At 40.5% G+C, this 12464-nt stretch overlaps 2 protein-coding genes across 10 annotated transcripts in view; one reads left to right on the top strand and one right to left on the bottom strand.

Moving 5' to 3' along the window:
* Nucleotides 1–1549: 1549 nt before the first annotated feature.
* Nucleotides 1550–5967, bottom strand: RMI1 (RecQ mediated genome instability 1). 4 transcript variants are annotated; one of them, XM_067568825.1, is made up of 3 exons: nt 5456–5953; nt 4026–4213; nt 1551–3914 (listed from the first exon to the last, which is right to left on the bottom strand). In XM_067568825.1, the coding sequence occupies exons 2-3, from the start codon at nt 4176–4178 to the stop codon at nt 2319–2321; spliced, it is 1749 nt and encodes a 582-aa protein (XP_067424926.1). In that variant the 5' UTR covers nt 4179–4213; nt 5456–5953; the 3' UTR covers nt 1551–2318. The 4 variants fall into 4 exon arrangements, with proteins under 4 accessions (XP_067424924.1, XP_067424923.1, XP_067424926.1 ...); XM_067568823.1 differs by having other exon boundaries at nt 1550–4213; nt 5862–5967; XM_067568822.1 differs by having other exon boundaries at nt 1550–4213; nt 5664–5953.
* Nucleotides 5712–12464, top strand: part of HNRNPK (heterogeneous nuclear ribonucleoprotein K) — a 25969-nt gene continuing 19216 nt past the window's right edge. For 2 of the 6 annotated variants that reach the window (XM_067568831.1, XM_067568826.1), the window contains exons 1-5: nt 6045–6123; nt 9088–9165; nt 9271–9353; nt 10299–10396; nt 12223–12279. In XM_067568831.1, the coding sequence (XP_067424932.1) occupies nt 9305–9353; nt 10299–10396; nt 12223–12279 (204 nt within the window). In that variant the 5' untranslated portion in view covers nt 6045–6123; nt 9088–9165; nt 9271–9304. The other 4 variants (XM_067568827.1, XM_067568828.1, XM_067568830.1 and 1 more) reach the window with 4 other exon arrangements.

Here is a 12464-nt window from a genome sequence, read left to right as displayed (position 1 = left end):
AGCATTTTTCCCTCAATGTAGAAATAATGATCAGTTCACTTCTTGCACACATAGAACTTCCCTGAAGTCAAGGGGGACTTTGTCTGCCTAAGGAGTGCAAAATCTGCCTTTATGTTAATTTTCCACCAAACAATGGGCCATATTTTGCTATTGAGTTTTAAGTAGTACTCCCCAATAAAGGCAACAGGTCTGATTTTACTCTCATCAGGAGTAACTACATTGATGTCAAAGGTGTTAAACCACTGTTGTTGTTTGTATTACAGTGCAATTGGTGTCAGATATCTTAAACCATTGTTTATTATTGTTTGTATTACAGTGTAAAAACATATAGAGACAGTCCATCTCCCAAAGAATTTACAACCTAAATAAATAATATAGAGGTGGAAGAAACAAAGTATTATCTCCATTTTACAGATTGGAAATTGAGGAATAGATTATGTGATTTGTCCACAGTCACAAAGGAAATTTAATGAAATCTGGGTTCAATTCCCAATTTTGCAACAATCCATTGGGCCCAGTGTGTCCAAGTTTATTGTATAATAAGTAGCTTGGGGAATGAGAAAAGCTACATACAGTGTAATATAACCAGGTTTGCATGATACAAGCCAGGCTGAGAACTTCTTTTGAGATGAGGTCAAGGATAATAAAAGGGTTCTTGACATCAGGTACAGGAAAAGGAAGACCTAGTCTTGGACATGCAGAGATCTAAATAGTTCCTGGAGTGGGGGGAAGAAACCTTCGAGTGTGGTTATTTGGGTGTCTCATCTCATTGCAGAATCTAAGCCAACCTGAGCTGTGGGATGATCAAACAATCTGAAGCTATGCCTACACTAAAAATGCTACAGTGGCACTGTTGCAGCTGCACAGCTGTAGCATAGATACTTACTACAGTGATGGAAGGGATTCTTCCATAGTAGTTGTAATTCTACCTCTCCGTGAGGCAGTAGCAAGTGTCTACACCAGCATATAGGCAACTTAACTATATTGGACAAGACATGAAATTTTTCACAGCCCTGAGCAATGTAGTTAAGTGACCAAACTTAGTCATATAGACCACTCATTACATCACTCGTTACAGTGAATGCCTTCTGTGGTGAGGGATGTAACTGAGAAATTGAGCTCATTGAAAAGTTTTTCTTTTCCAACTACAGCACCTAATTCTGCTCCTTCCTACAGAATCTAAATGGGTTTTTTAAATGAAAGCTACCAGCTCTTTAAGTGATAATGACATCTACCATATTAGCTCATATACTGTTTGAATCTGCAGCCATGGAAATTGTAACCAAGAGAGGAGTAAACTTTCACTATTTACCTAGTATTAAAAATATTCATCTCTGATTCCATTCACTCTATCAGAATTTCCACACTGGACCTTTTTATGAGTCTTAAGACAGTACAAAGTGAGATTTTAAGAGATCTAATACTCCACATTGACATGAAACATTTCAGGAACATGAAAAACATTTGACTAAATAGTGCAAAAATAGAAAAGCAACTGTTGTTAAGGTGAATAACTAATTCACAGAGAGGAAATTTGTTAATGGGATTCAATCTTATTGTACTACTTTATTGATCAATGGCATTGTAAGGTTAAAATAAACAAATGTGTTTACCACTATGATAGACAGCACTCTGTTAAATGAAATAATTTTTAAAAACACTGAGATTTTCAAATGTGTAAGTGTAAAGTTATTTATTCCAGTTGATTAGCATTTGTTTCTAATACTCACCAATAAAATAGTCTATTTGACTTTTGATTATAAACTGTTTTTATTCACTTTCAGGTTCCCATGCACTACATACGTATTTGAATAAAAAACCCTATGGGGTTTGTCCTGATAGTGTATCGCAATACAGGTAACTTCTGTATTTTACAAAGATTCAGTGCCTTGTGATACAGCCAAATATTTGGTTAGACTTATGCCACAGATTTCTTCTGGGACTGGATAGTATATATCAACTTCTTAGCAGTTACCATTAGAACAAAGGATAACTCCACTGGAAAAATGTAAGGATCAGTGGTCAATTACCAGTTTCCTATCTGAAAGTTTGTTTTCCTCCAATTCCCTGAGCAGGAGCACAGTAGCTTTTGTAAAAATAAAAATAGATACATTAACATTTTATCAAAACAAATTTATTTGAAATTTTTTATTCAAATATTTTCCCCCTAAGGAATGGATATTTCCCCCACTTTCCCTCCCTGCAGTTAAGAAAAACAAACAAACCATTGGACTTTTTAATTGAATTCTCAACAGTTACTTTGCTATGCCTTGACTTGCATGTTCCCTGGGACTACATTCTACAGATTTTTCCTCGAACTATTTATCTAACCGTTGCTTCAAGTTTTCTAGATCTATTGCATCAACATCTTGTAGAATTAGTACTGTTGCTTTAGACTGGAAGGGATTAAATTCAATAGTCATCAAACAGCAAAGATCTATCAGTTCTCTTTGGCATTTCTGCAAACCATCCTTAAGCTTTCGATGTAAAATTGGATCTTTCCTTAACGGTTTCATTTCAGGAACTGAAAATCCAATCAAACTTGTTAGAATTTCATCAGCAATGTCTACGTCTAGATAAGCAGTACCATCAGAGATTTTTGCTGTTATACTCCAGAAGCCACTGCTGCTTGTAAGATTTCCAGTAAGGGTTACAATAAAGGATTTAACTTTCACTGTTGTAACAGTTTCTGGGATATTTGCGAGTAGAACAGAAATATATGTAAAAGGTGGAGAATCTAACTCAAGACTTTTGCATTTCTCTGTTCTGGTTTGTACACAGTTTTTTTCATTTACCTCTGAATCAGTTTTTGAAAAATTAACTGATCTTTTGTTTAACAATCTGCGGTCAGAAAAACTACACGTTTTTTGATCTGCTTTATTACCCTTTTGCTCAAGAATATTTTCCAAGGAAAAATCATCGGTAAAGCTCTGGGAGTGTTGTACATTATGGTGTACTGAGAAATTACTTGTACTATTTTCATCACCAACAGATAGTTCTCTCTGACAGGATTTCTCTTTGCTAACTGAATCCAACTGAATGCTACCATCTTTTTCAGATGTGTATCTTAAAGATGAAATGAGTGAAGCTCTAGGCATATGTGAAAATCTCTCTGTAATTGTATCTATGGTTTTGTTTATGACCGGTGACTGCACTGTCTGAATTTCTTCTTGTTCTTCTTGGATCTCCTCTTCTAAAAACAAGTCATCTTCCAATGGGAAGTCATCTAAATCTCCATCAACATATTCCATTGCTGGAACACTTTGTTCTTCATTTGCCCCACGCAAGGTCCCAAATCCTTGTTGTGAGTAGTTTTCGTTGCTTGAAAGGAACAAATGTGTGGTTGAGTTTGAATTGTCACTTCTGCTACAATATCCACTTTCTAAAGGGATCTCCTGATTTATGGTAAATTCATCATTTTCATCAAGACTTGCTAGAAGCTCTTCATCTGAAGGTCCTAGAGTTTGTCCTCGTTCATCTACAGCTTCAAAAATGCCTTGTTCATGATCATTCTGCTTGACAGGATTAGGGTTTTCAGCTTCTCCAATTAACCTAGCAAGAACTCTTTCCGGAGCATACTGTTCTAGAAGAGCCTCTACTTCACCCCCCAACAATTTCACATTTTCTGGTTTTAGCAAAAGAACACCAAAACGATATGCAATCTTACCCTGTATCATAATTTTTGTACCTGGAGAAAGATTGCTATGGAGGACAGAAACAGGTTGGTATTCCATACCCTGAATTTGATGTATTCCATCAGTTAGCTGCAGCATCAGCATTCGAGTAGGCTTTGCTTCCCAGGACTTTTGGGATGCCTGAGTGTTGGCTGTTACTTCTTCATTTACAGTATTTTTTCCTCTTATTTTTTGCAACTGGGAATATGCAGGCTGGCTAACATCAATCAGTGAATCAATCTGTATGGAATAAAAGTCATTCAGTTCTCCTTTTGGACCATCTAATATGCAATCAGGCAAAACAGGATGGTCCAAATCTCTCAGATCTGTAAGAAGCCACTGCTCAAATACCTGTTTATTAATCTGAGCTTGAGTTAAATTACCACCATCATTTTCTTGTTGGATCCAGTTAATACAAGCTTCTAGCCACATCAGAGGAACTTTAACATGCCACGTAGAAGAAAGCCAGGTCTCCACTTTTCCTGCAACACTAGATGCACTCATTTTATTTTAAATTATAGGAAAAATGCATGAATCCCCTGAAAAGAAGAAAAGAAAAAAGGGTTATCCTTTGGCTACTTACTCATTTGTATTGTACAGCAGAAATATAGAAACCTAGCTATTCCACATGTTACTAGACAGTAGGGTTATGAACCAAAGTGAAAGGACCCATCTATTCTACAAGCAATTCAGAGGATTTGTGTACAATTATGACATAGAGGGAAACTTAAAAGTGCTATAACTGGATGAAAGCATTGGAACTGTCAACACAGGCATTGAGAAATATCAGTAGGATCTAGATGTCAAAGGGGCCAGTTGCAGAATGCTTTTAAAGATGTGAAATGATACAACCAAGCACCTTGACTTAACTGCAATTCTAGGTAAATATGGCCCCAAACTGTATCAACAAGGCCTTAGGGAACACCCATATTAACAATAGCTCTTTTAGTGTTAGCCTTAAAAGCTGATCCACACACACACACACACACACACACACACACACACAAAAATCAATAAAACATACCCAGCTGGGTTGTATCCTTTACTTTGTTATTATGGAAAAAGGTTTATTTTTATTTCTGCTTTTAAAAAAAAGGCACTATGCAAGAAGGAACAGTCATTATATGAGCAGAAGCAGGTAAGACCTATCTCTGTGAAATTCTAAATTACTTATTAATTTGTGGCAAAAACCAGGCTGGCCTACATTTCTGCCTGAACCAGTCAGGTAGCAGGGCAAGCAGAGTTACTCCATCAAGTGAAAAGAGAGCAATCTGTTCGTCACGTTTTGATGGGCCTGGCCCTCTTGTACAAGCAGCATTACAATGGGATGGCTTGCTCGCAAGAGCTTTGCTGCCTCGGGCTTTGCATTTGTAAATTGCTGTCATGTCATGTGAATTACTGCGGCTCCCTTCCTGCAGTGTGCTGGGTACCACAAGGGCAGCGCAGGCCCTGCCTCAAACGCCTTGCCCTCCAAACACACAGTGGAGTTAGCTGCTTTTCGAAAGAGGAGTAGCTACTGGTGCCAAGCGGGCATGTTCTCAAAGCGGACAGAGGACGCCATCCATTACCACCACATCGCTGCGGGGGCTCAAACCGGTTCAGAGCGCAGGGCAGGCGCCATGGCCACCACTCCCAAGCTCTAGATAGCGCCCTGTGCTCGGGGCCCTACAGGGCGCTGTGTGACCACCAGTGCCACGGCGGGGCTGGCAGAGTCGGAGCACGCGCTGGGCACTACCAGGCCCCACCCCCCGGTCTCGAGGGGAGCGGGCGGCCCCACTTACCCGCACCCGGGGCGGGGCAGCGAGCCAGGCGGGCGGCAGGCACGGGCAGCACGCGGCCGATGTCATGTGATGTGACTCTTCCCTCCCGTCCCTGTCCCCTCATTAGACACGCGCACTCTGCCCCCCCCCACACACACACACGACTGAAACCTAACGGCCGTTTAGCGCGCCCGCGAACTATTCCTGCCAAGCGCGCGAGACTTTGAACCTCGCGAGAGCTCTGCCCCGAGGACGGGGGAGGCGGAGTTTTCACAGACGCCATTTTGTCTCCCCACGGCGTAGGTCGGTCTCGCTCTCCAGCCACCACCCGCTGATTCTTGTTGCCGTCGTGGCTTTTATCGTGACTCCTGCCTGTCAGGTAAAGGTGCCGGTGCGACCGGTGAACAAAGCCGAGCACGTTTCTTACGGTCTTCGGGCCCGAATAGGTTTGCGTAGCCACCACGGAGGGCGGGGCTAAGTGGGAACCGCCTCTAGCAGCGACGGGCAGCTCTGCCAGCCAATAGAGCCGCGGCGTGTTGTCTTAGGTTGTCGGCTGAGCCAATAGGCTGCCTGGCAGCACTGGTGTGCGCGCGCGCGTTGGCGGTGGGGGCTGCTTCTCTCGCCTCGGAGACGGAGTCGGTGGGGCAGGCTGGTGCGTTGCTGCGTGGGACCAGAGAGCGCGCAACGCGGTAAGACGCAGCCAGGAGCCCGGCCCTGGTAAGGGCGAGGGACATCGCGGCGCGCGGGCTTCCTCCCCCCTCCCTGCCGTTAAAGAAGTCGGGCCCCGTTTCTGCCAATCTGTTTCTGCCGCATGACACAGCGATGCGGGCGTCCCCGTTGCGTCCGGGAATTGGCCTTTATCGTCCTGATGCCCCCCCCAGTCCCCACCAGAGCCCGATCCTCTTTTCGATGGGGGTAGAAATGCCCGCCGGGGTGGGTCGGGTAGGTCAGTGCCCTACTGGCTGGGAGGTTGACGTCTTTCTTTCTCCTGGTACACGGGGTCCTTCTCCCCGCAGTCGGATATGGCGGATGGGGGGGGGGGGGAGAGTGAAGGTGATCTCTGCGGGCCCAGTTCGCCAACTCGTTGGCGGCGGCTGGCTGCTGTAGGATCGTGGCGCACGATCGGGGAGAGGCGTCTTTTCTGCGGGGCGAGCGCGGCCTGTGTCGATTTCTGTGGGATCCGCGCGTTGGGCTCCGTTCCCGCAGGGCAGTTATGGCGGCGGGGAGGCCCCTTTCTCGCTCGGGAGACCTTTATCCGCCCGGGAAGGCGGTAGTTATCGCGTGAGGGCTCCCGGGCGCCTCCTTTGTGTCCGCCCGAGGGTAGGCCTCCGTGTGACCGCGTGGTGGTGGCTTTTCCGCTCCCGGCCCCGCCTAGCAGCGCGTAGGCGCCATTACAGCGGCCGCCATTTCTAGTCCGCGACCTGCCGCCGGGAAGGGAAGGTGAGAGGATCCCATTCCGGCGTCGCGTCGTTTCGAGGGGAGAAGAGGAAATTATATAATTCGGCTGCTCGGTCCCTTTCTCCCTGAACGCGACACGGCTCCCTGGCGGCTTAGGCTGGGAGGTTGGTTCAGCTAGCGAGGGGCGGGACAGCTATTTCTCAGCCGGACACCTCGGGCGGCTGCTCTACGGCGAGTCGGGGTGGGCCGGCGTCCGCCCCGCTTCGCATGGTACGGCTGCTGTGGCCGCTCTCCGTCAGCCCTTCCCGATGCGCGAAGGGGTTTCGCCCGCCCATGGCAAGTTGTAGGCACTCTACCTTCCCCTGCCACCATCCATCTCCCTGTTAAATTTAGATTCCTATACACTGTTTATCGCTTACTCCTTTTTATTCGTGTAATGCTTTTGGCTCGCCGCTTTGTAGTTTAGCACTATAGCCAGCGTGATTTAGCCGCACACCACTCCCCTTTGCGAATGTTCCAACCTCCTGAGAGCACCTCAGTAAATCCTGGGGCACTCGGGTGCCGAGGCTTTTCTCTTACATCTTTAGGCTTTCCTTGGGGTGTTAGCAGCAATGGAAATACGACTTGGAAATGTCATGGTTAAATCCCGGGGGCATATACTGATAATCCACTTGAACTTTCTGGAGTTTTGCCATTTTCCTCAATAATAGTGGTAGAGATGTAGAACTGAAAATGGGTGCAGTAGATTTGTATACAATAAAGCAGCCTCTTATAACGTTATGTTGTGTCCATGCTGGTCTGCATAAACATGTTAACCGCCTTGAATTAATCAACAATATGTAGCCTGAGTTTTAAAAATTTCTGTATTTCAGTAAATTACACATTTCAGTATTGCTGCTAATATTTTGCCCTTCTGAATTTGCAAGAGCGTGTCAGAGTGCATGGTGTGCCAGCCATTTGTAGCTTAAGCTTTTTTCACTGCAGAGTAAACTAAATCAAACTTCAAGGAGAGAATACCAAGAATTTTAAACTGGCACAATTGTTGTTAGCCTAGGACAGTGGCTCTCAAGCTTTCCAAACTACTGTATCCCTTTCAGTAGTCTGATTTGTCTTGCATATCTCAAGTTTCACCTCCCTGGAAAACTACTTGCTTACAAAATCAGACCTAAAAATACAAAAGTGTTACAGAACACCATTACTGAAAAATTGCTTACTTTCTTATTTTTACCATGTAATTATAAAATAAATCACTTGGAATGTAAATATTGTACTTACTTTTCCGTGTATAGAACAGTGTAAAAAAGTCATTTATGAAATTTTAGTTTGTACTGACTTTGCTAGTGCTTTTTATGTAACCTATTGTAAAACTAGGCAAATATCTAGATGAGTTGATGTGTAAGACCTCTGTGTAATTCCCAGAAGACCTGGGTGTAACCCCTGGTTGAGAATCACTGGCCTAGGAAACCCATTTTTTGATGTTTTAGTTGTTGAAATGTAGATTTAAAGACAATGTTGTGCAAATCTATTTATAATTAATAGAATTTCAGATAGTGCAACTTCTGAACATTCTTATATAAGCAGACGAATGTACAGTTTACACTTGAATACATTCAACTGCTGTTACTGTTTGATAATAGTTGTACATGTACACATTAGGGTAAATTGTGCCTATGCCATACAGTGCTTTTAGTAAAGTTCCTATCTAAGTTTACAGGTAGTTCTTTTATCATTCTGAAGACTTAAAGTTGCAATTGCAGTTAAAAGCCCTATTAAAAACAATTTGATGTTACTAATAAAATTAATGTTATTGGGTTTTGTAATTGTACTTTAACTTGTGTAGTCTTTCCTATTTACAGATAGACTATGGAAATCCCCTCAATATAAGAGATTTGTAAAAGTCTGAAGTGCTAATGTTAGTATACTGTAGTAAGGGTTGATTTGGCTCATTTTCATTTTAGAATTTGTAGTTCCTATTTGTTGAATGAAAGGTGAATACTGAAATACTGCTAAACATAATCTGAAAATTATGAACAAATGCAAAACAGTATTTCAGTAACTTCTTTAACTGGAAGTGTGGAAATTAAATTATTGGCTTCTTTATGTTAAGGATCATTATGCTGTCCAGGTTCTAAAGAAAAACTGCATAATAGTATTTACGGTGAATGCTCAACACATGGAACTTAGATGTACTCTCTTTCAAGTCTGTGTAACTGTAAATGAACAAGACTAAAACTAATGTATGTTGGTTTTCATAGGCTACTGAAGCAATAGGCTGTTGGTTTTGATCCCGCCCAGAACACTTCAGTTTTGCTCTGCAAGGATATATAATACTCGTAAGTTCTAGAAGCAGTTGTCTTTTGATTGTTCCTTTTAGCAAGATGCACAGTTTGATTTTTTCCATAAAGAGTACTTGTGCTAGCCTTTTTATTCTTTGACAGGTTCCATTTACCAATCTAAAAATAAGAGGTAGTAATGGAGACTGAACAGCAAGAGGAGACCTTTACCAACACAGAGACAAATGGTAAGTTCTATAAAGTTTTTCTGTGTGCTTTCTGTATGCTTTTAAATTCTTTAGATTCAGTAACATAGATACACTGAATGTGCTCAAGACAGTAGGTAGCAGTACATCTCTTATGGCATTGACTGTGACACTTCAAAATTTCTTAATGGTTCAATAACATTACATTTGAATTTTGATTCAGTGCTGTTTGTTTTTGCTATTTTGTCAGTGTATACTGCATGTTCTTGTTTAGCATGTGTGAATGTTTATGTAAACAGATGCTAATCAAGTAAGTGCCAAAACCTAAGGATTTAAAATAATTGATAACTAAATCATTATTTAGCTTGTATTCAACCGAAGGAAGTACTACTCAGAATCATTATTGCAACTTTTATTTACTTAGTATTTTGCACAGAAGAACTACATATAGTATACATTGCTTATTCAAAAACTTGTAATCAGTGGTAAAATTCAAAACAGCAGCAATAATTCAGTTTACATAGTAATTGATGCTGTTTTGTAAAGAGTATTTGAATTGTTCCATTGCATTCCAGTTGTACTCAGTAATGGATAAACTATTTTGAATCTTCTTGGATATGTTCGTGTTAATCTTTCGAGATTTTTGTAAATTCTAAAACATTTAGTGATAACAGTAGTGCTATTTTAATAAATAGAGAGCCCTAAATTTGATGATAGTGACAAACCCCCAACATCATGTTTTAGATTATAAATGAGATTGCAATATTAACATCATCAGTATGAAAGAATCTTAATTAGCACAGTTTTTGCATTGGAATTGCAAATGATTTGAGTATTTTGTTAAAATTTTCAGTATATTCAATTTAAAGATTTAACATTGGTGTCTGCTTAATCAGGAACATTGTTTTGTGTGGTCAAAGTGCAATTTTGAATATGGCTTAGAGAAAGCTAAGTGAGCATGTGAATTCCTCCCCTATGAAACTGTAGGAAAACGTCCTGCAGAAGATATGGAAGAAGAACAGGCTTTCAAAAGATCTCGGAACACTGATGAAATGGTAGAACTGCGCATCCTGCTTCAGAGCAAAGTATGGTTTTGAAAATAAAAAATAGTTGAAATATGTTGTCCCATTAAAGTGTGTTGTAGCAATTATGTAGACAGAGTGAAGTATAATTGTGGTGCTTGAGTTTGTAGTTGAGGGTTTATAATGGAGAAGTAAAAACCCTTTATTTTTGTGATTTATCCTGTTAAGTTCACTCTGCTGGGAGAGGTAATGTGCAATGTTGTAGAAGAAATGGTGACACTTGGAATATTGAATGTGGTGAGGTGCTGCAGTTAAAAACAGATTTCTTGAAAAATTACATTTTAAAAAGTCCTTAGTAATTTTTAGGGTCTCACATTTTAAGACAGTAACAAAGAAGGTAAGCAATAACAGCTAAAGTTCAGGCTGTTTGCTGGGCTTGGACTAAAAATTGATTATTTGCAGCCAAATGCCATTCATTAATCTTAGATAATAAGGCTGTAAGGGGAACATTCATTGTTAAAGTGAGATCATGAACTTGAATTTGAATATGGTGGAATAAGCCTTTCTGTGAATTTTGGTAACTCTAGAATTGCACAGTGCAACTGTTAAATTCACCCTCATAGTAGACAAAGAGCAGTGTGGAAGAATATTAAGACAGTTGTTCAGCTGATGTAAGTTTTTACAGTTTGTTGAAATCGGTTGAGCTATGGAAGTTTACTTGAGTTTAGGAATTGCCCCCACGGTGTCTGTCTGTAGCTCTGAGATAGAAGGGTCTGATGATCTTGCTATGGCTAACTTTTTGGTTCTCTCAGAAATTGCCATGCAGTCATCAAAATTTGAGCAGAGCTTGGTTTTTTATTTTGCCTGAAATAAAGTATTTTCTATAGTTGAGGGTTTTTTTGTTGGGACTTACGTTTAACTTTGATGTACATGGTATTTCTAGAAGATGAATTACATATATCGTTGTGGAACAAGTTGACGTGCTCAGTATAGTATTTGAAGAACCTGCTGCGTAGTAATGAAGTGATTTTTGGTATATCAGTCAAGGCAACAGCCTAGTTTGATTCAATTTTTGGCAAGCATTGAACATCTACCAATTTTATAGACTACAGCAAATCTATTCTGCTAATTAAAAACTTGAAATGCCAGCTTACTCAGAAAAGTGACTGTAAATTTTCATCACCTTACTCAACAAACCTCTTTATATGTATTCAATTATTCTTTCTTTATTTTAGTTGAAGTAAGGGGTTTTTGTTTTTGTTTTTTTTGCTGCTGTTCACATTTAGAATCCACCATGTTGTGGGAAAGTTAACTGGATTGATTTTTGACTTGTAAATAAATTGACTGAATCCAAATTGCAGGGCCACTTCAACTCCATTGTCTTCATATCATAGCTTGGAGTGTACCTATGCAAGAAGGCAGTAAAGTTGCATAGGTGTGAGGGGCAACACTTGGCCTTTAGACCCCTTAGACAAGTAGTGGTCAAGGAGCATTGTACAGTCTAAAAGTCCAGTTTACAGAGCTGACATTTAAGATGATTAACCTCTTATAAACTGAACAGCTTTAATCTGGAAGCAATTGACAAATGTGGAACCCTATAATGCCTTTTTTTCAATAATGTCACTTTAAAGTTAACATGGACATTTTATTAGATTACAAAGTTGTGCTTTTTCTTAGTTGAGCAGTAACAGCTGTCAGCCTTCTTTCAGTTAGCATAGCTTGTCTCAAATTCTCCACCTTAATTTGAACCCTGTTTTAAAAAAATGCCTCTTTAAAGGCATTCTAAAATCAACGTAATGCAAAAATGTCACTTTTAAACTTACTTCCCTTTGAAAAAATAAAATTCAGATGGGCGTTGTGTAATTTTTTTTAATATATTTTTTTTTCAGAATGCTGGAGCAGTGATTGGAAAAGGTGGCAAAAATATTAAGGCACTTCGTACAGACGTGAGTATTTGAGAGTTTGAACTAATTTAACGATTCTTTCAGAACACTGCATTTAAATCTGATTACATGCATTTCTAGAAATTGAGAAAATCAGTTGTAGACCTCAATAGTTTAGTTACAAGCCATTTGTAATGACTGTTAGAATAGATAACCTCAAGTTTTTGAGTTTATATTGTAATTAAAAC

This window comes from Emydura macquarii, unplaced genomic scaffold (assembly GCF_026122565.2).
Source record: "Emydura macquarii macquarii isolate MOO-44397 ecotype Brisbane River unplaced genomic scaffold, CSIRO-AGI_Emac_v2 contig_2897, whole genome shotgun sequence".
NCBI classification, from domain to species: Eukaryota; Metazoa; Chordata; order Testudines; family Chelidae; genus Emydura; species Emydura macquarii.
Note: the sequence above shows the minus strand (reverse complement) of the source record. Positions and strands in the feature narration are given on the sequence as shown.